At 42.2% G+C, this 27,026-nt stretch overlaps 1 protein-coding gene across 1 annotated transcript; it reads left to right on the top strand.

Moving 5' to 3' along the window:
* Positions 1-8,338: 8,338 nt before the first annotated feature.
* LOC121755890 (TOM1-like protein 4) lies at positions 8,339-12,170 on the top strand. Its single transcript, XM_042151320.1, has 10 exons — positions 8,339-8,765; positions 9,070-9,197; positions 9,355-9,433; positions 9,980-10,078; positions 10,157-10,270; positions 10,461-10,606; positions 10,745-10,826; positions 10,922-11,007; positions 11,100-11,279; positions 11,374-12,170. Exons 2-10 carry the CDS (start codon positions 9,091-9,093, stop codon positions 11,963-11,965), a joined length of 1,485 nt encoding a protein of 494 aa, XP_042007254.1. The 5' UTR covers positions 8,339-8,765; positions 9,070-9,090; the 3' UTR covers positions 11,966-12,170.
* The last annotated feature ends 14,856 nt before the right edge of the window (positions 12,171-27,026 follow it).

Genomic DNA, 27,026 nt, shown 5'->3' with positions numbered 1-27,026 from the left:
ACTCCAAGCATTCTTTTAAAGAATGAGATAGTCATATAAGAAGATATCGAAGTCTCTCGAAGACAAGTTCGATAATTGAACAGTTTTACTCAATAACACCTTATCATTGATGGGATATACGTTGGAAACAATGAGTTATACCTTAAAGAAACTACCATAACATCAGTACCTTCTACAACACGCGAGTTGTGGACTAGAGGCAAGTCTAGTCCAGCACATCACAAGGTGTGGAGTTATTCCAACATATGTTTGGAAAAGGAATCCAAGTAATTGGAGTTGTGTACTGAGGTATGTTTTAAGGTTGTCTCAAATGATAGAAAAGGTACAGGTTCTATAATCTTCACGGCAAGATATGTGTTTGTTTACACGAATACTAGATTCTTTGATGAAGATTATGAGGAGAACTACAAGCCTAACAAACATGATAATTCTCAAGATAATAAGAATATCTATTTTCCATCTTAACCAAGAAGTCATACCATTAGAAACTTATGCACTAAGAAAATCAACGTTTGTACCTAAGATTGTAAGAGTCGTGTCGTAGTGGGAGCGTTCTTTGCGAACATAATAAGTTCATGGGTCTAAAAGAGTCTTAAGACTCAGTCTTAGATCAACTTGAACATAATCCTTGTTACTACAAGGACGCAATGACTTATTCGGATAATCATTCTTGATAAGATGATAGATTCTGAATAACAATCTTAAATAGACAAGAATGTTTGCAAGACTTGCGATACTACCCATAGACGACTTCAGTCAGTGGGAGCTAGTGGACCTGCAAGTGTAAGTATGGATCTCAAAAGGCTAGAATAATGGCAAAGGGTTATACCCAGAGAGAATTATATTCTCGCCTGCCATTTTTGCCTAAGTCGATCTGTATATTGTCTATTGTAGCCCACATAAATTAGGATGTATGTACTATGATTGTCAAGACAGTTTTCTTTAATTAGAAGTCTTGAGGAGATCATCTGCATGGAACATCTTAATGGTTATGTAATACAGGGCAAAAAGTTGAAAGTGCACTATATTTGGTATTCTTGGTACTCTACGATGATGACATCTATAAAAGTTGATAAACAACTAAGAGGGTTATCTAGCGTAGGAAACTGGTCGTCTACCCAGTTTAAGGATGATGGATTTAAGATAATCTAGTTACATTCTAAGCATCTGTGTAATTAGATTGCTAGAAAAAGAATGTATGTTTTCTTAAAGAATCCTACATCTACACAATACTTAGACACTTTAGCATTGAAAATTCCAAGAAAGGGCTTTTCTTTATCTAGACGGAATTATTTTGTCTCTAGTCAAGTGTTTTTCGACATTGAATGAGATCAAGAAGAATGAGACAAGTTCCATAATTGGAAGTCTCATATATGCTATGATGTGTATTAAGTTAGATATTAGCTTTGCCGTTGACATAGAAGCATGATATCATTTTAACCATGGCCAAGGACATTGGATTGGGTAAAGAATGTACTATAGTACTTGAAGAAGACTAAACGGTATGCTCTAGTTTACCAGACATCCATGTTATGTCCTTTAGGTTACATCGACTCGATTTTATAATTGATTGATGATCGAGTTATCCTCTGACTATGTGTTAACGTTAGGAGTTGAAAACTGAGTCATGAAGGAGTGTGATTACATCATAGACTCTATCATAAAAATTACAAGTATGGTTTCATCAGAAACTACTAAGGTATTTGTTAATCTCAGTAACTTCCTAATAGCTTTGACCGTGATTCCGAGTATGTGTATGAGTATTATATTTTGTTATAATTACTATAGTCATATGTCTAACTTAAGGGAAACACGAGCTGATGAAGCTAAACAATCACATATAGCGGAAGTATGGAATTAATTAAGGAAAAGTGCGCAGCGAGACATTATGGGTACCAAGATATCATCAGAGAACAACCAGGAAGAATTTTTTTACAAAATGCCTATATGGTAACATGATTTACACATGGGGTGAAAAGTATGGTAGTTCGATGTATCATGGTTCGAGACCTGCTTAGAGTATAAGTGGGAGAGTTTTGGCAGTGGGTATACTCGAAAGCATGATTTTGAGTATAAGTAGGAGATTGTTAGGATTGGTATACTGAAAAGCATATTTCGAGCATGTTGCACGGATAGAATTGCTTGTATACAATAAACTCTACAATCCACTTTTAACCAAAGACGAGAAGAATTAATTTTATCGCATTCATGTTTGCTTGTGCATTTATAAGATGTATCTCAAACATTTAAATGTATAAGAAGCAAACAAGTCTAATTTTTCTACATAGTAGACTGGTCGCGAACGACGTTCACAGAAGGTGACGCAGTCGGTTCTTTGTAGAAGAGAAAAATAATTTCACAACCTAGATAGGCTTTGGCTACCTATAGTGAAAGGTTGCAGTGTCAGTCCGCATGTTTCCTTACCTTTGGAAATGAACGACACTGGTGTGGAATAGCACTGAAGGATCTAACAGTTGAGATAAGTCTTTCTTGCTATTTACTAAAAGACGAGGTCTCGGTGATTGTTATTTCTTAATCATTGTTGGCATAACATTGAGCATACAATATTGATTATGCACTACTTTGATTTATCAAATGGTGCGGATTTTTCGCAATCCAAGAATCCTGATATCTTGGGTAGTGGTGATTAATGTCTAGAGGTGCTAGTATTGTTATTGCAATGAATCGTGTGTTGGGTGAGTCCAGTTTGATAATATCCTCAAGAGGTGTTCGAAAAAGGTTTTATTATTCAGAAACCCGGCCGGTTGGAATTTATTCCAGAATTTATTCCGGTTGAAAAAGATTTTGAACTAGACAACTCTTGGAAAAAGATATTAATTAATTAAAGTTAAATAGCATACTTAAATTAATTCATGGATATTTATATCTTAAACACGGGAAATAATAAATTAAAGAGGTAAAGCCCGAATTACTCGTAATTTGGGATTGGACGGGTAGTCAATATTATTATACTATAGTGGATGTTAATAATATTCTATTAGACTTGTATTAAATTGGGGCTCAATTTAATTAGTAAAAGTCCAACGGGTTTGGCCCAAGTCCAACCTCCATGGATCCCTAATCTGGCCCATCATAACTCTATATAAAGGAGACTAAATAGAAGACAAAATTAATATTTTAATCATAAAATTCCGTGCTCCCTCTTTTCCTGAGGAGACGGAAATTTTCATTCCCTTCTGGTGGGAATTATGTCTTCTGCCTAGTCAAGCCCTTTTCGATTTTGACAAGCTTTGCCCACCCAAAGGTCATTATCAGAGTTCGGGATACAGATTAGAAGGTTTGTGGTTGAGTATGAAGAACATCACGTGGAGAAGGCGCAAGCAATCGTCGATTCTTTGGAGAATCAGATCGGTAATTCTAAACCGTAGGATTTCATGAATTAGGGTTAAATTCCTTAAGCATGAATTAATGTGCGTTCTAGCATGCAATTGATTGTTTAACATGTGAATCAATTAATCTCATAATCGGTCAAATAGATCTATAGATTTGATTTATTTGTTTATGCATGTCTTCCGCTGTGTAAGGGCTCCAAACCCCAACAATTGATATCAGAGCCAATTTTTATTACTCCTTTCTTCTATTTGAGATTTTGCTCCTTTTGTTATTTTATTGCTTTTATTCTTTTTTTTTTCTTTTATTCTTTCACTCGTTTAACTTACCGACTCGGTCCAAATGTGGTAGTGATTTATTTCACTTCCTATGTTGTTATATTTTATGAGTATTTTAGTATTTCAATCTTTTAAAATTTTTTCTCTCTCATGTTTCATGCTTTCTTGCTTGCACATAATTTAACTTGTAATTTTCTTATCAATAAAGGTGCTTCAATTATTTTTAAATTTTTTTTTCTAACTTAAAAAATATGGTGATAAAATATACTTCCTCCGTCCGCCATTACGAGTCCAATTTACTAATTTAGTTCGTCCATCATTAGGAGTCTCGGTTCACTTTTACTATAAATGGTAGGTAGACCCCAGTTTTCACTAACTCATTCCACCCACATTCTATTATGAAATTAATACTACATTTGTCATTTTCCCTTCTCTCTTACTAATAATATGGACCCTACATTCCACTAACACTACTTATCTCTTACTCACTTTTTTTCTTCTTTCTTATTTTTTCTCTTCTCTCTCACTAACAATATGGACACCACATTCCATTAACACTACTTTTCTCTTACTTTACCAATTCTATATTGAAACTCGTATCATTCACAATGTATCTTATTTTTCATGGATGTAGGGAGTATATAAAAATGGTTTCACATTCTACTATCATATTCCACTCACGTTCTTAAAACTCGTGACGAACTCAAATAAGGTTCCTAATGATGGACCATAGAGAGTAACTCATTATTATTGTATGTTATCACTAGATTGTGGAAAAAAAATTATCACTAGATTGTACAGTGTGCATTATATTTTTCAAGATTGTGTTAGTATAATTTTTAAGTGATAATTTATTATCATTTACAATATAATGTTGTATAATGTGATAATTTTATGTGATATACTTTCAATTGATAATTATATATAGTATTATATAATTTATGAACTCAATCATACATAATCAAGTGATAGAATTATTTATATTTAGCAAGATCTCATACAGTAGTAATAAGTAACACAAGACTACTAATATTTGGACTAAAACTACGTCGTATCATTCCACAGCACCCTCTGCTGTTGACCACAGCATAGCATCCCACTCTATTCTATCTTAGGAGATCAAACCATAACATAAACGAGTATGAACCAAAAATGAGTCATGGACTCCACCATAGAATCAAATTTTTTCAAAGTTTGGTGTTATTACGTGCCAATACTCCATCTAAATTCGATAGATAGTTTTGATTTTCTTAATACTCCCTCCGTCCCGGGCTACTCGCTCCTTTCCTTTTCAGCACGGAGATTAAGGAATGAGTGTATAGGAAAGTAAAAAATGACGGCTGTAGGTGAAAATTTTTTACTAAAAATGGAAAGAGTGCAAGTAACTTGGGACGCCCAAAGAGGAAATAAGTGCGAGTAGTGCGGGACGGAGGGAGTATTATTTTAAACTTATGTTGTATATATACATGTATGATTTTTATACGAGTATCTCATATTATCCCTCATATCCTATTATTCAGTTAATTAATCATTTATCATATCTTTTTATATATGCTTATAGGATTATTTTCTTGTTCAGGTTATCAGTATTATAAACAGAAGCTTTTGTTATCTTTTGAATTAATAGAAATACATTTATCTTTTATTATTTTTTCCTTTTCTGCAATTTACTTTCAGTCTTTGTTCTTTGGTTGCTCATTCCGCGAACGGACCTCCTTTATCCGGTAAATTCTCGCTAATATCTTCAGATACGAGTTTACTCGTATCAATTTTTGTTTGTATTAACATGTAAAAGATAGAACAACTAAGAGCATCCACAACGGTGGTGGGAGTGAAGGCCGCCGTCCGTGCCAGCGGCGAGGACGAGGACCGCCGCCGCTGCGCTCGCGCCGTGCCAGCGAGCAGGCGACGTGGCGGCTTATGATTGGGCAACGGCATAGCCGTTGCCTTTGAATTTTTTTTATTTTAAAAATCATTTTTAAATTATATAAAATGATTAAATTTTTTTTTTCCAAATCCCAAAAATATGGCCGTTTTTTTCCCGTTTTTTCTGAATTTTTTTGATTTTTTTGATTTTTTTTCCCCAAAATCATCTATAAATACACACATTCATCATCCATTTATCACATCAATTCATCTCCCATTCATCTCTCATTCTTAATTCTCATACAAACTATCAACACATTCATCCCTCATTCAAAACCTCAAATGGATTTCACCCATATTATGGCGGAAGCGGAACGCGAAGAACAAGAATACTACGAACAACATCGTGCCACTTACGAAGCATATGTCGCGGCGAATACCCCCGCTCCTCCTCCTCAACGAACCAGATCAAATCGGCGCTACATCCATCGTGACCGGGAGGGAGCCCACGAAAGGCTCGTTGCCGACTACTTTTCCGACCAGCCGCGGTTTCCGGCAGATTACTTCAGGCGCCGTTTTCGCATGTCAAAGCGCTTGTTCATGCGAATTGTCAACACATTGTCCGCACGTGTTGAATTCTTCCAAACAGGTCAAGATGCAGCCGGCCGGCAAAGTATCACGCCGTTGCAGAAGTGTACGTGTGCCATCCGACAACTCGCTACTGGGCAAACGGCCAACATCTTCGACGAGTATTTGCATATCGGTGAGTCCACTGGAATCCTTTGTCTAAAGAATTTTTGCGAGGGCGTTCGTTCAGCTTTCAGGGATGAATTCCTTCGGGCACCCACCACCGATGATTGCCAACGGTTGCTTCGTCTTCACGAATCAGTCCATGGCTTTCCCGGAATGCTTGGCAGCATTGACTGCATGCATTGGAGGTGGAAGAATTGCCCGACTGCTTGGAGGGGGCAACACTTGAGCGGTCACAAAGGCGGCGGCCCAACGCTTATCCTTGATGCGGTCGCCGACTACCGCCTATGGATTTGGCATGCATATTTCGGCGTTGCTGGATCCAACAACGACTTGAATGTACTATATTCTTCACCACTCTTCACTGATATGATGAATGGTGTAGCCCCGGCGATCGACTTCACCATCAACGGAAATAGCTACCACATGGGTTACTATCTCGCCGATGGTATCTACCCAAGGTGGTCGACTTTCGTGAAGACGTTCAACAACCCGCACGACCCGAGACGGGTTCTTTTTGCGCGCGTCAAGAGTCCGCACGGAAAGATGTCGAAAGAGCTTTCGGGGTCCTTCAAGCCCGATTCAACATTGTGAAGTCCCCGGCTCGGCTATGGTACGTGAATAATATAACCGACATCATGTTCATGTGTATTATCTTACACAACATGATTATAGCCGACGAATGGCCGAGGGCGGCTAGCTTCTACGACGAGGACGGAGCCGGAAGCTCAACAGTGAGGTCTCCCCCACGCCGAGGCGAGCATACGACGGTCGGCCAAAGAATCGAGACAAGGCACACAATGCGCGATACCCGAATCTACAATCAACTACAAGAAGACCTAATCAAATACATGTGGGCGAAATTCGGCAACGCATAGTGGTTTTTTAAATTTTTAGTATTTTAATTATGTAATTTTTAATTTTTTAGGATTTTAATTATGTCGTTTTATTTTATTTGTCATTTGTAATATTATTTAGATTTTTTTAATGAATTTTAGTATTATTGAAATGTTATTGTTTAATTGAATTTTAAATTAATTGTGCTCGTCCTTGCGGAAGAGCACAGCTGTGGGTGTTGTGCTCTTGCCAGAGAGCAGGCAGAAAAAGTGGGGCCGGGCCCACAACCGTGTCGCGTGCAAGAGCACGATCGTGGATGCTCTAACGTGATCGGAATTGAAAATAAATCATACGTGGAATCAGACGTAATTTAAAAGCAAAAGACCGCAGCGTTGCAGACTTGCAGTGGATCTCCACTACACTAAAGCATTCCTATGATATTCGGTTGCCTTCATCATGAAGTTATTTGCGTGAATTCTCCTCCGCAAATTGACTATGATCATTTTTTTCCTTAAAAATAGTTTAAATTCTCGGCCTTTATCATTACGTTCCCACCCATAAATCTCGACCCTTTGTAGACGTTCAATTTAAATAATATAATTACTTTACTATCTTTTTTAATTAATTGAGTGTAAACTTATTTGATCCTTTTGAAATAATTAATCTTGTATTTTATCGATGCATCTCATAGTCGAAATAAACGTCCTCTTAATACATTGTAAATCAGTTTCTATTATTTTAAAATACCATAAAAATCAAAATACTTACTCCCTCCGTCTCCAAATATTGTCCCATTTTGACCGGGCATGAATTTTAAGAAATGTAATGAAAAGTGAATTGAAAAAGTTAATGAAATGTGAGCCCTACTTTTATATATTAATTTTATAATAAAATGTGTGTAGGAATGAGTTAGTGAAATATAAGGTCTACTATTAAAATGATAAAAAATAAAATGAAATAAATTTTATGAGATGGACACGGACACCAATAAAAAAATTGGACAAACTTTCGTGGAAGAAAGAATTAGTGTACATGTTTAAGATTCCCTTCTCGGACTTTGATACATGTGTGCCGCAAAGCAAAGTGGATCTTAGCTCAAGTTGTATTCTTTTTATAAAGAGAAGGAGAATGAAAAAGAAAAAGAAAAAGAAAAAGAAAAAAGAAAAAGAAAAAGAAAATAATAAAAGTATTCTTATTTTCTATTTATAATAAAATGAATTCAGAAATTAAAACTTTGTGGAGGTTGAGATTTCGATACTAGTAGTACTTCGTTTGTGAGGGTATTATTGTTACATAGACAAATCACGACCTCTACATCAACTTCAAATTTGAAGAATCCAAAAAATTATTTTGCATACAATTTATAAATTTGTTTAAATTTTGTGTATTTATTGACCAAATAACCCACAAAATGGATTATAGCGGAACTTGTCATACCAAACACGCCCTTAGACCAATTCTTTCATTTCTCTAATTCTCTTCAACTGGGAGCTGGAGTGCTGGACATTGGAAGGATTCTATCCACCTGCATTCTTCTAAAGATCCAATTTTGTTTTATCTCGCTCCCATAATTCACGATCTCATGTCTTCATATTCGTGTTCTTGAAAAAAGAGTGATCTTTGAAATTTTATTTCAATTTTGACTTGGTGTCTGAGTTCCGATTTCATTCTCAAACTAGACTGGTTAGTTTTAAATTTAGATGTTTTTCTGTAGAATTAAATTCAGAATGTTTTTCAGTGATCTTAATATGCTTGTACTTGTTGGTTTCGTTTTTAATTTTGACATAATCGTATGCTAATTATATCCTTATGAAGTGATTTCGCTGTTTATGCATACATTTATTCATCGTCGTTGGCTGCAGATTGTGTAACTGTAAAATGGTTAATCTTGTATAACTATTCATTGTCACGGTTCTGATTGTGTCCTGCGTTGAATCTGATTTTGCTTGTTCATGTCAATGTATTGATCAATGTGGTTTGTTTTCAGGAATTGAAGAGGTAGTAGCATATGGCTAATGGGGCAGCGGTTGCTGAGAGGGCTACCAGTGACAAACTGGATGCTCCAGATTGGGCAATAAACATCGAGCTTTGCGATACGATAAATATGGATCCTAGGTATAACTACTGCTTTCCTTTGCAAATCTGCTTTAGTTGCAACTGCTAAACTGTTTGGTGATGATATGAATGTGAGATCAATTACTCTTATCTGCCTTTTTTGAGTGGATGAGGTGAATTTCTGGATTTAATATCGTATCTGGATCGAAAATATCAGGCAGGCGAAGGAGGCACTAAAGATAATCAAGAAAAGACTGCGGAGTAAAAGCCCTAAAATTCAGCTCCTTGCGCTGTTTGTAAGTATTTCTTCAACTTTTCTGGGCTCTGAGAGATATGCCTGCTCAATCCACTTAAATGGTTATGCCAAGTTAATATGTGATGTTTCTCTTCTGCTTTTTTTGTTTATCTATCTGTAAGAGGCAATATATTATTTCTGTTCCAACTGTTATTGTCAAAATTTGTTCTTAGATATACAATCTGATTATTTAGTACCCTGTGTAAAATATTTTCTGCACCCGTTTCTTTGATAAGTTTAGACCCCTGCATTTTCAAGCATGCGAAGAACTGTTGTAAAAGTTGACATAACTGGCTTTAGGCCCTCCTTTTTTTGGCTTAAGAAGGGAATTAGAAATAAGAGACTCCTATTGCTTGTCTAACATAACAATGGAATTACATGCATGCCATTTATTGAGTGTATTACATTAAAGATATGGTATGTGTCTTATATATCGATTTATTCATTCTTTTGGTTAATTCTGGTTCTCTACATATATGTTCACATTTGTGTATGGTCTACATCATGATTGAGTTATCTCAGCTAAAAAAGGCGTCCACTACTATAGGTGGTAGATACTCTGAGCAAAAACTGCGGGGAGCTTATATTTCAGCTTATTGTTGAGCGGGATATTCTGCGTGAGATGGTCAAAATTGTAAAAAAGAAGGTACTGTATCCTTTGTACACGCAACTTTTCTTGTATATTCTTGAATGGGTCTCAATTTTCTTATAATGTATGTTTCAGCCTGATTTTAACGTGAGGGAGAAGATACTTGTGTTGATTGATACTTGGCAAGAAGCTTTAGGCGGAATGAGTGGAAGCTTTCCCCAATATTTTTCTGCTTACAATGAACTGAAGGTGACTAAAATCTCTCCTTGTTTTTTTACGTCTCTCATCTCACTCTAGAGCTGTATCTATTTTGAGGTTGTTTATTGTGGTTTTTCCTTCTTTTTTTTGAAGAATGAACCATGAACATTATGGAGTCTGTTTTTATTTATTTGAATTCTTCTAGTCTTGGCGTTATTTGATTTTTTTCAAAAATATGCAGCTTGCTGGTGTTGAATTTCCTCCTCGAGAGGAATCGAGTTTAACATTGTTCGAACCACCAAAAACCCATACCATATCTGAGACTACTTTCCCATGTGAGGATGCAGGCATTGAAACATTGTTGGAATCTGATGCCTCTGGACTGAGGTACGTGCTACTCTATTTGCTTGCTAGTTGTTCTTATTTTATGTATGATGCTTTATTTTCGCACTGCAAGTCTCTTCAAATGCTTGAGATGCTTTTGTTCAAAACATGAATTTTCATCTTTTTGTTTTCATCATCCAGCCTGGGGGAGATTCAGACTGCTGAGGGACTCGCTGACGTTCTTATGGAAATGCTGACCGCCTTGGATCCAAATAATTCTCAGGTTGAATTATGTTATCCTTTTTTTTAACTCCATTAATATTTGGTGAATAATAGATTCGTGACTTTTGTAACTCAATCAATCTATCGTCACCATAGGGAGTGAAGGACGAGATCATTGTCGACTTGGTCGATCAGTGTCGTTCATACCAAAAGCGTGTCACAGTTCTTGTGAATGAGACCACGTAAGCGTATGCTACTTGATTCAAATGTTCATTTTCTGCATAGCCGTTGGCTGAGTTCTAAGGTAAATTGCAACTTTTCCTGCCTTTTGCAGAGACGAAAACCTTCTATGTAGAGGATTAGCGTTGAATGACAGCTTGCAGCGAGTTCTTCGTTGCCATGATGATATTGCCTGCAGAACTCCCCCAGTTCCAGTGGGGAAAATAGAAGCTCCGGTTGCGCCTCTTATGAATGTGGATCACGAAGAAGACGATTTTTCTCAGCTGATGCGCAGGTTTAAAACAAATTCTTCTGCATAACGCGACTACTTTTTTCCAAGTTTATAATGTTTTGTTACCGTTTATCAGTTGTGTCGTTAAAATTTGCAGATCATCGAAAGGGCTAGCACGAAAGACCGAGCCTGCACATTGCAGCCCTATTCTTCCTCCAACAAAACCAACTAGCACAGATTCTGGCAAAGTTGGTTATCCCAGTGACAACGAGCGTTCTTCTGGAGCATCAGGATCTACGAGAAGTGCTGTTCCGGCTCACTCAAGCAGTCAAAAATCATTCCCTCCACCAAGTCCAACGCATTCTTCATCTTCTGACGACGATTTCATAAACCCCACAGCATCCGCATTTGCTCCAACACCACAAGCACTCAACGGAGCAGCTGCAATGAGCAAATACGCAGATCCCTCACCACCTGCAGTTAACCTTCTGCCTCCGCCACCAATCAGGTACAGCCAGAGGCAGCAGTTTTTCAATCAAAGACAGGCGAATGGTGGCGGCGCATCTAGCTCAAGTAGCCGGTCTTCCGGTTCATCTTTTGACAGCCTGATTGGGCAGACCAAGAATATGTCGCTCAGATCGCCACCGGGTGCCACCGAGCAGGAAAAGGCGGACGATGCTCTTTTCAGAGACTTGGTTGAATTTGCTAGAGCCAAGTCATCATCACCCAGACCAGATAGGTCAGTGTGAGAGAAAATGTAGTTGGCTGTGAGTTTGGATTGCTCTATTTTCCTTTTTCCTCCATTATTTAAGAGAAAATGGAGTATATATTTCTGGGATTTAGGAGAACTTAGGTGTATCTGCTTGATGATGATGTAAATCTGTCTCTAAATGTCAATTTAAAGTGTGTATTCTTATGAATTTTAAGATACCTATACTATTTTCATTCATTTTAGTTGTGTGGATTTTTTAGTAATTTAATAGTACTATATACTATGTGTATATATACAGAAATATTTATGTATTAGTATAAGAATTACTATGTGTATATATACAGAAATATTTATGTATTAGTATAAGAATTACTGTGTATATATACAGAAATATTTATGTATTAGTATAAGAATTTCGGATATTGATCCCTAAAATCATGAACTTTGATCAAATTTTGGTATTTCCCACGAACTTTGAAATTGGACTAAAAAATCACAAATTTTACATTTTGTTTGTTATTTCCCATGGCATCCCAAATAAGATATCTTCGTAAAAAATCTTATTATACATAGGCAACCGTAAAATATTTATGATATTTTAGATTACTTTTTAAGTTTGTGACAAGTAGGATAAAATGCTACGTAGAAAATTACGTTAATTTAGTAGTGTCAAGTAGGATAAAATATGCATGGAAGTTGGTTGGTTATGGTGATTGACATGCCATGGGAAATAACAAACAAAATGTAAAGTTTGTGATTTTTTAGATTAATTTCAAAGTTCGTAAGAAATACCAAAATTTGACCAAAGTTCATGGTTTTAGAGACCAATATCGGTAAGAATTTTGCTTGGAGTGAGAATACAAGAAACAATTGCACTGATGCACTTATCTGCAGTGAAAGTTTTAATTATTTGCATTTCAACAATATTAGGATATTACCAATGTTCAGTGTAGATATTTTATACTCCATATGGAATAATAGTCATGTAAATAATGAAGTTTGGTCAAATTCTGGTATGCTCCACGAACTTTAAGATTAGTATTATTAAATCACAAGTTCCATTTTTCTTTAATTGTCTGATGCACGCACAAATCGAAGTCTTTTTGTAATATTAAAAACGGCAATATTTCAATCAAATAAGAGGAATGAGAAAATAAAGGAATATAAAAATAAAGATTTATATTAATAAAACACGTCGTTTTAAGATCGTTAAAAGCTGATATTTTGTGCATAGATGAGACGATTGAGAAAAATTGAATTTTATAATTTAATATTTCAATTTTATAATTTGTGAGACATACTAAAATTTACAAAACATCATGATTTAAATGGTTATTAACGTCGGTATATATTTGTGTAGTGTTCTCAGGATAAAAAAATGGTTGTCATAATAGCCAATCCCTATCCACTCGTGCATACTAGTCTTGATGCTACTTGATGGTTTGGCGAATTTTTGATGGTGATGAATGCAGGAAAATATAGATCACGACACAAGGAATTACGTGGTTCGATTTACTGAGGTAAATCTACGTCCACGGGAAGAAAGGAGGGCAAGATTGTATTGCTTGATCTGGTTTTCCAGCTTACAAATACAGACTTGCTATATGATATTTTGTGTCTAGAGAGCCCCTTTTCCTTCTGATCTAAGTTCTATTTATACATTGAACTAAGATCGTGGCTTGCATCACCTATAACTAGGTCGTGGCTTACATCACCACTAACTAGGTCGTGGCTTACATCACCACTAAGTATGTCGTGGATGTCGTGGAGGTCATGAGATCCTGCATGGGTCCACCACGAAATAGATCGTGTAGTGGAGGTCGTGGAGGTTCTGCATGGGTCCACTATCTCCCAGTTCGGTCGAATACTGAGACCGAACTGCTGAACTATTGCCGAGCAGCTTTTGCCGATCTGAGAGTAGAGCTTGATTGGTCGGCTTTTACCGAGCTGTAGGCTGGAGCCGAACTCTTTGGTAATGCCGAACTGATTGGTTGGCTTTTACCGAGCTGTAGGCTGGGGCCGAACTCTTTGGTAATGCCGAACTGATACTCTTCCTTGGGCTTTGGGCTGATGGGCCGTCACTGCTATTGGGCTTGTTTAGTACGTACCCCATCACTACCCCCCCCCGAAAAGCGAAGTGAATCACTTCGGCGAAGCGAGTCACTTCGGCATTCTGGATAAAGGTACGGGGGAGGCTGACGTCAGGGGACGTGCCTTGCGCGTGACTGCATTAAATGCGACAGTAAAATCCGGCCGTTGAATCCTGAAAAGGTGGGATTCGAAACGGTGCGATAATTTTGAAATCTTCTCCGAATCTGATAAATACGTCCTTTCTTCATCAGTTGAACACTTTTGCTATTGCTTCTTCTGCAATCTCTCTCTTTTGCGTAAAAATTTCCTTCCGCTTTCGAGAATTTCTTCAGAATTTCTTCAGACTTTCAAAGAGTAAGAACCATGTCTTCTTCTTCTTCTTCTGAGTCAGGTAGCGGTAGGAAAGGGGATAAGGGGTCTTCTAGCCGGAAGGAATCCGGGGAGAAGACCGTAGAGTATTTTCACAGCATCTTGAGTAAGGATACTGTGATATCCTTACACGAAAAATATTTTTTTCCTGGGGGGAAGGTTGCGATTCCCGACGACCTTCATAGGGCTGACTCGCCGCCGGAGGGTTACGCCACCGTTTATGAAGCCGGCTTGGAATGCGGGCTTCGTTTCCCTCTTCCCCCTGCCTTTGTAGAGCTGCTAGATTTTTTTCAACTCCCTTTAGGTCAGGTGACTCCGAACTCTTGGAGGCACTTATCGGCCTTTGCTGCCGAACTGCGTAGGCTAGACAAGGATCTGTCTCTGAGGGCAATCCTTAATTTTTTCCAGTTTAAGAGAAAAGGATCTTGGTTTTACTTGATCCCTTTACAGCCTTTTAGGGCCTTCTGCAAAACCAAGTGGCCAAAGTGGCAGCATCGCTTCTTTTTTTATAATAGGACAGCGGCTCCGGGCTTTCCCTGGAGAGGGCCGAAGTCCGTGATTCCTCATCCTCGGTTAGAACCGTTGGACGAGCTCGAGGGCGAGCTCAATAAGATTCCTATGATTAGGAAGCAGTACCTGGAGTCTGAGCTCGTCAAGGGCGACTTCGTGTTCGATTCCTCGTCTTCGGATGAAGAGACCGAGGGTGAGGAATTCTTTTTTGTGCCTTACTGCTTTTGTGGCGAAAACTAACTTTGCTTTCTTGCTTTTTGGCAGTGTACATGCTGAATAAGATTAGCCGCAAATCCTCCGAGCTTAAGGAGCCGGAGAAAGAGAAGGCTACCAGCTCGGCGCCTGATGCCGAGAAGAATCCGAAGAGGCAAAAGACCTCTTCGGATCCAAAGAAGCCGGAGTCGACTTCGGCAAGTAGGAAGGGGAAGACCCAGAAGCCCCCGAGAGCGCCAGAGAAAGACGTGGTCTTGGCGCCTCCTTCGGAACATATCTGTGATCCCTTTTTATGGCCCACGGACTTCGCCGAGGTGAATTCTCTTCTTGATTTTCTGGCCGTGCTTTTTTCCTGTATTTTTTGTGGCCCCTCTGTTGACTTTTTGCTTTTTCCATTTTCAGAGGAACGATATGCTCTCCAAGCTCGTCGCCGTTGAACTCTCCAAAGCGTCCAACGACTATGCTGAGATGCAGAGGAAGTTGGCGGCTGCTTGTCACCGGGCCGAGCAGGCTGAGGCAAACTTTGAGAAAGCCAGAGCTGCTAGGATTTCGGCCCAGGATGAAGCTCAGTTTGCCAAAAACCAGCTCGTCATCCAGCGAGAGCAGACGAAACGGAGGGATGCTGCCGCCGTGGTTGCCCAAGGAGAGGCTCTCCGTGCTTTCGCGGAGAAACTCTTTCTGAGCAACCAATTTTCGGCCTTTGTCGGTGATCTGCTGAAACTGATGACCGATAAAGCCGAGCAGGGTCCCGAAGTCATCCTGCCGCTGTACGGCCGAGAGATAGCAGCTCGGCTTCAGAGTCTGCCGGTGCTTGAGGAGCTTGCTTCGTCCTCGGTCCTGCTTTCTGCAGACCAAGTTCGTAGTTGCCGAGCTGACCGCGATGAGAACATGGAGGCTATCTTTGCCTCCATAGGGTCAGTTTCACCCGCTCCAATTTTCCATGGAGAGGGTGAGACCGAGCAGCATGAGCGGCAGACCGGCGATGAGCAGGCCGAGCAGGAGGCGCAGCAGATCGGCTACGGTGGCGCCGAGCAGGCTGGGGAGAGCAGGGAGGCCGAGGCTGAAGCTGAAGCAGACAAGGAGAAGGAAGCTGAACCTCACCGAGAAGGCGGAGACGAAGCTGGCGGAGTATGATTTCGTCTCCCTTCTCTTAGTTTAGTTTCTTCCTTCTTGTAAAACGGCCTTGAAGCCCTTGTGTAGAAAAAATTTTTTCTTATGAATGAAAAAATTCTTCTTTCTGCTCTTGTGTCTTCGTATAGCCTTTCGTACTCTCTTTTACTCCTGTTGTGGTTTACTACCTGCTCAGTAATCTGAAATGCCGAACTGACATAGCTGCTCTATATTCTGAACTCTTAAGGAGCTGGAGGTACTTCACTGGAAGCGGCTGTACTCTTCGGCTTTAGACGAAGCTGAGAAAAGAGCCATAGCTGACCAGGTGAAGAATGACGAACTCTTGGCTCGTTCAGTGAAGCTGGAGGCCGACAATAAGGACTTAGAGTCCGAAAAGAAAGATCTGGAGGCCGAGCTGAATACCGCCGTCGCTGAGAGGACTGCGTATGAGGATTTCATCTGCAGGCGCGGGGGAATGACCATCTCTGAAGTTCAGGAACGAGTTGACGAACTGTGGGAGGAATATCATGTACTCCGGAGGAACAATGCGCTGGAGAGCTCGGCTTGCCAACAAGTCGTGAATTCATTGCGGCGCTATGCTTCTCGGTACGACATCATTCTTTCCCGGCGTCCTTCAATCGAGAGATTCCTTAGGCATTTCCCGCCAACAGATGCTCGCACTCCAGCTCAAACCCCTGATTCACTTGCTCAAGACCCTACTCCAAGTCAGCAACGAACTCAGGAACAGCCGGAAACGTCAAGACGAGAACGGACTCAGGAGCAACCGGAAACGTCAAGACAAGGACGGACTGAAGTTCGTAGAGGAGCTGTGATTATGAGTGAGCAAGATCAACAAATGCTTCGTGAAGAGACTCTTCGCCGCCGAGGTGCTAGAGCTTCCCGGGCTCAGAGAAGAGGTGGCAGGTCGATTAGAGCATCTCGTCGACCTGCTTATTCTGCAGCTGCCTGGAACGCCCGAACTCAGCTTCACGAGGATTTTGTGAATAGATGGCTCAACTTTAGCAACCCTGGACAGTAGAATAGTCCTTTGTAATGGCGTAACGCCTTCTCGTAGGGCAGCAGAATTGTATGCCGAACAAGTTTTAATAAATGAAATCTTCATTTTGCTTCTATCACTGCGTATTTACAGCTCAGCGAAAAAATTTCATCGTGCTCGTCCTCGGTCTTATGAAGTAAACTTCTTTGACCGGACTCGTCCTCGGTCTTATGAAGTAAGCTTCTTTGACCGGACTCGTCTTTGGTCTTATGAAGTAAACTTCTTTGACCGGACTTAGTCCTCGGTCTTATGAAATAAACTTCTTTGACCGGACTCGTCTTTGGTCTTATGAAGTAAACTTCTTTGACGGACTCGTCTTTGGTCTTATGAAGTAAATTTCTTTGACCGGACTAAGCTTGTGTCCTAATTTGGCGAGTTTTATCGCTCGGATCGGACTTTCCCTTGTCCTAATTTGGCGAGTTTTATCGCGTGGATCGGACTTTCCCTTTGTTGCAGTTCGTTTCAGACGAACTGCTTGTTTCTTAAGCCGAATTGTGGTCTTGTATCCTCCTTAGAAGCTTGGACTCACAATCGTTGGCTTATTGTTGCAGTTCGTTTCAGACGAACTGCTTGTTTTTTAAGCTGAATTGTGGTCTTGTATCTTCCTTAGAAGCTTGGACTCACAATCGTTGGCTTATATATGTTCTAAAAAGGGGATCAGCCTTTGAAGAACAAGATACCTCAGTAACATTTGTAAGAGACGACACGCACATAGACAGACAAAACACATCTAGACAAGCAAGACGCACATAAACGAACGAGACGCACATAGACCAACAAAAAGCACATAGACAAAGTAAAAAAACAAAGAAAACACATACCTCTAGGACCGAACTAGACACAAGACGGACTGACCGGACTGTCTCTTACAAATGGAACTTCTTGAGGTTGGAAATGTGCCATGTTCGGGGTACTTGTTCTCCTGACATGTGAGTCAATTTGTAAGACCCTTTGCCGAGGACTTCTGACACCCGATATGGACCTTCCCATGTGGGTTCGAGCTTGCCCAGCTTTTCTGCTCGGCTTACTTCGTTGTTTCTCAAGACAAGATCTCCCACTTGAAATTGCAGCTTTTTCACCCTTTGGTTATAATACCGGGCTACTTGCTCCTTGTACTTGGCTGTTTTTATGCAGGCCAATTCTCTTCTTTCTTCGGCCAGATCTAGTTCGGCTCTCAGTCCGTCCTCATTCATTTCTGAGGAGAAATTTAGAGTTCGGGGACTGGGTACGCCGATCTCAATCGGAATCACGGCTTCAGCGCCGTACACCAGACTGTACGGAGTTTCACCGTTGGAAGCTTTGGGTGTAGTTCGGTAGGACCATAGGACTTGAGGGAGATTTTCTACCCATTGTCCTTTGGCTTGTTCTAACCGAGTTTTCAACCCTTTCACCAAGATACGGTTTGTTACCTCCGTTTGTCCGTTTGCTTGTGGGTGGGAGACCGAAGTGAACCGCTGTTGAATATTCAGCTCTTGGCACCAATTCTTGAATGTCTTGTCGGTGAACTGAGTCCCATTATCCGAAATGAGGATGTGGGGTATGCCAAATCGGCACACTATGTTCTTCCAGACGAAATCCAATGCCTTCGAGCTCGTTATCGTAGCTAATGGTTCAGCTTCTACCCACTTTGTAAAGTAATCCACGGCAACGATAAGGAATTTCATTTGCCGAGGAGCTTGTGGTAGTGGTCCCACTATGTCTATGCCACATTGCATAAAAGGCCAAGGGCTTTGCATAGCATATAGATCGGTCTGCGGCATCTTTGGGATATTTGCATGGATTTGGCACTTCGTGCATGTCTTGACGAGCTGCACTGCGTCTTGTACCAAAGTTGGCCAATAATACCCCCATCTCAGAACTTTTTTAGCTAAAGCTCTAGCTCCGATGTGGCTACCGCAAGATCCTTCATGAACTTCTCTAAGGATGTAGTCCGTCTCTTCTGGCCCTACACATCGCAATAACGGCTGAAGGTAGGACTTTCTGTATAGGACTCCTCCATGAAGTTCGTACCGAAGGGCTCGGCATGTGATTTTCCGAGCTTCTCTCTTATCCTCGGGCAGTTGTCCTTGATCTAGATACTGTAAGATCGGCGTCATCCAGTTCGGCGAGCTGGCTACTGAAAGTACCTCAGCTTCATCAATGCTTCTGTGCATCAATTCCTCCACCTTTGACCTTGGATATGAGGCTAACTTACTTAAAATATCTGCTCGGCTGTTTTCCGCTCTGGGAATGCGGATTATCCGAAAATAAGAGAAACTTTGGCTAATGCTTTGCGCTTTGTCCCAATATTTCTTCATTCTCTCGTCACGAGCTTCACTTGTACCCAACATGTGATTCACTACGACTTGTGAATCACAATGGATTTTGAGAGACTTGATAAATAGACTTTGCGCTAGCTTGAGTCCGGCAAGGAGAGCTTCGTATTCGGCTTCATTATTAGTAGTTGGGAATAAGAACCGAAGTGAGTAAGTTACCTCGTGTCCGTCGGGAGCGATAAGTAAAATACCAGCTCCACTTCCCGTTTTATTCGAAGCTCCATCTACGAATCCGCTCCAGCAGTCCGGTGGCTCTACTTCGGATTCCAGGGGCTGTGCTAGTTCGGCATTGGTAGAATTTTTCTGTTCGGCAATGACAGGGATTGCTTGATCGAACTTTGCTTCTGCAAGAAAATCTGCCAAGGCTTGTCCCTTGATGGCTTTCCGAGGTAGGTATTCGATTGAGTGTTCTCCCAACTCTATGGCCCATTTGGCGATTCTGCCTGATGCTTCTGGCTTGGTCAAAACTTGCCGAAGTGGAAGATCGGTTAAGACGCATACCTTGTGAGCATAGAAATATGGCCGCAGTCTCCTTGCTGCATTTACTAATGCCAGAGCAATTTTTTCCAGAGGTTGATACCTTGTTTCTGGACCTCTTAATGCTCGGCTTGTAAAGTAGATGGGAAGCTGCTTTAGGCCTTTTTCTCGTACAAGCACCGCGCTAATGGTCTGATCCGATGCCGCTAAGTATAAGAATATCACTTCAGCATCTGTTGGAGCAGAGAGAATTGGAAGCTCGGCTAAATAACTTTTGAGCTCGTCAAAAGCCTTTTTCTGCTCGGCTCCCCACTCAAACTTTGGTGCCTTCTTTAACACTTTGAAGAATGACATTTGCTTTTCGGCTGCTTGGGAAAGGAATCTATTCAGTGCGGCTAGACATCCAGTTAGCCTTTGCACATCATGTATGGACTTCGGCATTGCCATGTTCTGAACAACTTGAACTTTTAGCGGATTTGCCTTGAGTCCTTCCTTTGAAACCCAACAACCTAGAAACTTTCCCGAATCTACCAAAAAGGTACATTTTTGGGGATTGAGTTTGAGGTTGGCTTTTCGGAGCACGTCGAGAGTGGACTTGAGATTGTCTTCGTATTCCGAAGTGCTTCTGCTTTTAACGACTATGTCGTCAACATACACTTCAACCTCCTTTCCGATCAAATGCCGAAAAAGCTTATCTACCATCCTTTGATATGTGGCTCCGGCATTCTTTAAACCGAACGGCATCTTTTTATAAGCAAAGATGCCGAAGTCAGTAATGAAAGCCGTTTTTGGAGCATCATTCTCATCCATTAAGACTTGGTGGTAGCCTTTGTATAAATCAAGAAAACAGAAAATTTCGAAGCCGATCAAAGCTTCTACTTTTTTGTCTATGTTTGGAAGGGGATAGCAATCTTTAGGACAGTGCTTGTTTAGATCGGTAAAATCTATGCACATCCGCCATCCTCCTTCTTTTTTCTTGATCATCACAGGATTGGCCACCCAAGAGGGATATTTCACCTCGAATAATACATCCGCTTTCAGTAATTGGCGGACTTCGTCATGGATGACTTGATTTCTTTCTGCCGCAAAGAGTCTTTGCTTCTGTTTTATAGGCCGGACTGATGGATCAATATTTAACCGATGAGTGATTACCTCAGAGGGCACTCCGGTCATGTCCAACGGAGACCATGCAAAGACATCTTTGTACTCCTTGAGGAGCTGGATGGTCTTTTCCCGGAGTAGAGGCGTTCCCGCGAAACCGATCTTGACCGTTCTGGATGGATCATCTTCGTATAACTGAACGGTCATTGAGTTCGGCTCTGGTGTGACTTCGGTCATTTCGCTTGCCTCTGACTCCGGCTGCTGTGATTGCTATGCTTGATGATGCCGATCTGATTGCTCGGCACTTTTAAGCGCAATCTGCAGACACTCTTTTGCTCTCTTTTGATCACCTCGGATGACCGCTATCCCCCCTTTAGTGGGGAGCTTGATGGTGAGATGATAAGTAGAGCAAACGGCCCGAACTGCGTTGAGCCAGTCTCTTCCCAGGATGATGTTGTACGGAGACCGAGCTTTTACCACAAAGAACTCGATCATCGTACTGGAGCTTGTAGGCGCTTTTCCCACCGTGATCGGAAGGCTGATAATACCTTCAGGGCGGGTGTCCTCCTGGGCGAAACTTTTCAGAGGAAGTGGTGCCGGACTAAGCCGAGCTGGATCCACTTCTAGTTTATCGAAACATTCTTTAAAAAGAATGCTGACTGACGCTCCTGTATCCACAAACACTCTGTGGATCAGTTTATTTGCCACTCCGGCTTGGATGACAATAGCGTCTTGATGAGGAGAGATGGCCGGGACGGGATCTGCATCTGAAAATGTAATCACTTCGTCCTGCTTCAGCCTTTTATGCGTTGGCTCCTCTCGATTGAAGCCTCTGCGCTCTGACTTCAGGGACGATTTAGTCTTCCCGGCAGGGAGAGCATCAATAGTCAGGATTACTCCATCATATTGCTGCTCGTCATCGTCTTCGGGATCCTGTTGCCTTTTCGGATCCTGAGGAGCGCAGTTCGCACCTCTCTGCTTTTTGTTCTTTTTCGGCTGCTTGCTTTGGTATTTTTTTAATGTCCCTGCTTTCACAAGAGCATCAATACCTGCAGCCAAATGTCGGCACTCCTCGGTATCGTGACCGTGGTCTTGATGGAAGGAGCAATATTGATCCTGAGGTCGACGCGCGGCCGATTTCGTCATCCGCTTTGGTTTTTCGAACATATCGGAATGCAGTTCGAAAATTTCCGCTCTTGACTTGTTCAATGGTACGAACTGAGCGGGCGGCTTCTCAGGATTGAGACGTGGCCCCAATCGGTCTTGCACCGGAGTCCTTTGAATCCTTTCAAAAGGAGTTCGGCGAGGATGTCCCTGATCGCCAAAAGGAGTTCGGCGAGTTTGTCCCTGATCGCTATGATCGGGCTTCCTCCTGTCTCCTCGGGATGAGCTGTCTAAAGACCGTTTGCGACGGTCTGCCTCATCGGCACGGGAGAACTGGTCCGCAATGTCCCACATCTGTTGAGCTGTTTGCGGACTGCATTCCACGAGCTTTCTGTAGAGAGCTCCGGGCAGGATTCCATTTTGGAATGCCGAAATGACAAGTAGATCATTGAGATCATCTACTTGTAGGCATTCCTTGTGGAATCTCGTCATAAAGTCGCTGATCTTTTCGTCGCGACCTTGACGTATAGAAAGCAGCTGAGCCGAAGTGATTCGGGCTTCCGCTTTCTGAAAGAACCTCCTGTGGAAAGCATCCATTAGATCTCGGTAAGATCTAATGCTGCCTTGGGGGAGGCTATCGAACCACCTTCTTGCGTTCCCGATAAGCAGCTCGGGAAACAGCTTGCACATGTGGACCTCATTGAGACCCTGGTTCGCCATGTTATACTGATAGCGTCCCAGGAAGTCATGAGGATTCACCAACCCGTCATAAGTCATCGACGGAGTTCGGTAGTTCTGTGGAAGGGGAGTTCGGGTGATATCGTCTGAGAACGGAGTCTTCAATGCTCCGTACATGGCGAACCCGACATCTCTTCGGTATGGAGGAGATGGAGATCTCCTGTGATTCCGGTACCGAGGAGGAACAGGAACATGTCGGGGTTGAGGATTCTTCTTCCTGGAAGACACGGCACTACTGCGGTAGTGACTTTCATGTCTGGATGAGGAAGGAGAATCCACCGTTTTCGTCTTCGGTTCTTGGCTCTTTTGCAGGAAGGCTAAGAACTCATCCTGCTTCTCAGCCAAGAACAGCTTGACAGCCTCATTCAAATCAGGCTGCTGGGAAGACTCGGTGTGTGGACCTTTTGAGCGGCTTGTTCCTTCATCGTGAAAACTAGAAGTAGATGTCTCCCGAGGCTGTTTTCCGGACCTGCGGGCTGGACTAGTGATGGGGTACGTACTAAACAAGCCCAATAGCAGTGACGGCCCATCAGCCCAAAGCCCAAGGAAGAGTATCAGTTCGGCATTACCAAAGAGTTCGGCCCCAGCCTACAGCTCGGTAAAAGCCGACCAATCAAGCTCTACTCTCAGATCGGCAAAAGCTGCTCGGCAATAGTTCAGCAGTTCGGTCTCAGTATTCGACCGAACTGGGAGATAGTGGACCCATGCAGAACCTCCACGACCTCCACTACACGATCTATTTCGTGGTGGACCCATGCAGGATCTCATGACCTCCACGACATCCACGACATACTTAGTGGTGATGTAAGCCACGACCTAGTTAGTGGTGATGTAAGCCACGACCTAGTTAGTGGTGATGCAAGCCACGATCTTAGTTCAATGTATAAATAGAACTTAGATCAGAAGGAAGAGGGAGCTCTCTAGACACAAAATATCATATAGCAAGTCTGTATTTGTAAGCTGGAAAACCAGATCAAGCAATACAATCTTGCCCTCCTTTCTTCCCGTGGACGTAGATTTACCTCAGTAAATCGAACCACGTAAATCTCTGTGTCGTGATCTATATTTTCCTGCATTCATCACCATCAAAAATTCGCCCAACCATCACTGGCGCCGTCTGTGGGAACCAGAGAACCAAATTTGTGATAAAGCGAATTTTTGACCCTTTTTCCACCCCAAAAAAATGCATACCAGATCACATACTACCCGTAATACCGTTCGTGAAAACCATGAGGAAGCTAGTCCAGCCCAAAGGTCCGGAAAACAGCCTCGGGAGACATCTACTTCCAGTTTTCACGATGAAGGAACAAGCCGCTCAAAAGGTCCACACACCGAGTCTTCCCAGCAGCCTGATTTGAATGAGGCTGTCAAGCTGTTCTTGGCTGAGAAGCAGGATGAGTTCTTAGCCTTCCTGCAAAAGAGCCAAGAACCGAAGACGAAAACGGTGGATTCTCCTTCCTCATCCAGACATGAAAGTCACTACCGCAGTAGTGCCGTGTCTTCCAGGAAGAAGAATCCTCAACCCCGACATGTTCCTGTTCCTCCTCGGTACCAGAATCACAGGAGATCTCCATCTCCTCCATACCGAAGAGATGTCGGGTTCGCCATGTACGGAGCATTGAAGACTCCGTTCTCAGACGATATCACCCGAACTCCCCTTCCACAGAACTACCGAACTCCGTCGATGACTTATGACGGGTTGGTGAATCCTCATGACTTCCTGGGACGCTATCAGTATAACATGGCGAACCAGGGTCTCAATGAGGTCCACATGTGCAAGCTGTTTCCCGAGCTGCTTATCGGGAACGCAAGAAGGTGGTTCGATAGCCTCCCCCAAGGCAGCATTAGATCTTACCGAGATCTAATGGATGCTTTCCACAGGAGGTTCTTTCAGAAAGCGGAAGCCCGAATCACTTCGGCTCAGCTGCTTTCTATACGTCAAGGTCGCGACGAAAAGATCAGCGACTTTATGACGAGATTCCACAAGGAATGCCTACAAGTAGATGATCTCAATGATCTACTTGTCATTTCGGCATTCCAAAATGGAATCCTGCCCGGAGCTCTCTACAGAAAGCTCGTGGAATGCAGTCCGCAAACAGCTCAACAGATGTGGGACATTGCGGACCAGTTCTCCCGTGCCGATGAGGCAGACCGTCGCAAACGGTCTTTAGACAGCTCATCCCGAGGAGACAGGAGGAAGCCTGATCATAGCGATCAGGGACAAACTCGCCGAACTCCTTTTGGCGATCAGGGACATCCTCGCCGAACTCCTTTTGAAAGGATTCAAAGGACTCCGGTGCAAGACCGATTGGGGCCACGTCTCAATCCTGAGAAGCCGCCCGCTCAGTTCGTACCATTGAACAAGTCAAGAGCGGAAATTTTCGAACTGCATTCCGATATGTTCGAAAAACCAAAGCGGATGACGAAATCGGCCGCGCGTCGACCTCAGGATCAATATTGCTCCTTCCATCAAGACCACGGTCACGATACCGAGGAGTGCCGACATTTGGCTGCAGGTATTGATGCTCTTGTGAAAGCAGGGACATTAAAAAAATACCAAAGCAAGCAGCCGAAAAAGAACAAAAAGCAGAGAGGTGCGAACTGCGCTCCTCAGGATCCGAAAAGGCAACAGGATCCCGAAGACGATGACGAGCAGCAATATGATGGAGTAATCCTGACTATTGATGCTCTCCCTGCCGGGAAGACTAAATCGTCCCTGAAGTCAGAGCGCAGAGGCTTCAATCGAGAGGAGCCAACGCATAAAAGGCTGAAGCAGGACGAAGTGATTACATTTTCAGATGCAGATCCCGTCCCGGCCATCTCTCCTCATCAAGACGCTATTGTCATCCAAGCCGGAGTGGCAAATAAACTGATCCACAGAGTGTTTGTGGATACAGGAGCGTCAGTCAGCATTCTTTTTAAAGAATGTTTCGATAAACTAGAAGTGGATCCAGCTCGGCTTAGTCCGGCACCACTTCCTCTGAAAAGTTTCGCCCAGGAGGACACCCGCCCTGAAGGTATTATCAGCCTTCCGATCACGGTGGGAAAAGCGCCTACAAGCTCCAGTACGATGATCGAGTTCTTTGTGGTAAAAGCTCGGTCTCCGTACAACATCATCCTGGGAAGAGACTGGCTCAACGCAGTTCGGGCCGTTTGCTCTACTTATCATCTCACCATCAAGCTCCCCACTAAAGGGGGGATAGCGGTCATCCGAGGTGATCAAAAGAGAGCAAAAGAGTGTCTGCAGATTGCGCTTAAAAGTGCCGAGCAATCAGATCGGCATCATCAAGCATAGCAATCACAGCAGCCGGAGTCAGAGGCAAGCGAAATGACCGAAGTCACACCAGAGCCGAACTCAATGACCGTTCAGTTATACGAAGATGATCCATCCAGAACGGTCAAGATCGGTTTCGCGGGAACGCCTCTACTCCGGGAAAAGACCATCCAGCTCCTCAAGGAGTACAAAGATGTCTTTGCATGGTCTCCGTTGGACATGACCGGAGTGCCCTCTGAGGTAATCACTCATCGGTTAAATATTGATCCATCAGTCCGGCCTATAAAACAGAAGCAAAGACTCTTTGCGGCAGAAAGAAATCAAGTCATCCATGACGAAGTCCGCCAATTACTGAAAGCGGATGTATTATTCGAGGTGAAATATCCCTCTTGGGTGGCCAATCCTGTGATGATCAAGAAAAAAGAAGGAGGATGGCGGATGTGCATAGATTTTACCTATCTAAACAAGCACTGTCCTAAAGATTGCTATCCCCTTCCAAACATAGACAAAAAAGTAGAAGCTTTGATCGGCTTCGAAATTTTCTGTTTTCTTGATTTATACAAAGGATATCACCAAGTGTTGATGGATGAGAATGATGCTCCAAAAACGGCTTTCATTACTGACTTCGGCATCTTTGCTTATAAAAAGATGCCGTTCGGTTTAAAGAATGCCGGAGCCACATATCAAAGGATGGTAGATAAGCTTTTTCGGCATTTGATCGGAAAGGAGGTTGAAGTGT

This window comes from Salvia splendens, chromosome 11, assembly GCF_004379255.2.
Source record: "Salvia splendens isolate huo1 chromosome 11, SspV2, whole genome shotgun sequence".
Classification (NCBI taxonomy): Eukaryota; Viridiplantae; Streptophyta; class Magnoliopsida; order Lamiales; family Lamiaceae; genus Salvia; species Salvia splendens.
Note: the sequence above shows the minus strand (reverse complement) of the source record. Positions and strands in the feature narration are given on the sequence as shown.

What these genes read in the sequence shown, in the direction of transcription:
- LOC121755890 (XM_042151320.1), top strand. Translation starts at nt 9,091, where the DNA reads ATGGCTAATGGGGCAGCGGTTGCTGAGAGGGCTACCAGTGACAAACTG. An exon ending in TCAAAATTGTAAAAAAGAAG is followed by an intron (nt 10,079 to 10,156) that starts GTACTGTATCCT and finishes TGTATGTTTCAG; the next exon opens with CCTGATTTTAACGTGAGGGA. An exon ending in TTTTCTCAGCTGATGCGCAG is followed by an intron (nt 11,280 to 11,373) that starts GTTTAAAACAAA and finishes TAAAATTTGCAG; the next exon opens with ATCATCGAAAGGGCTAGCAC.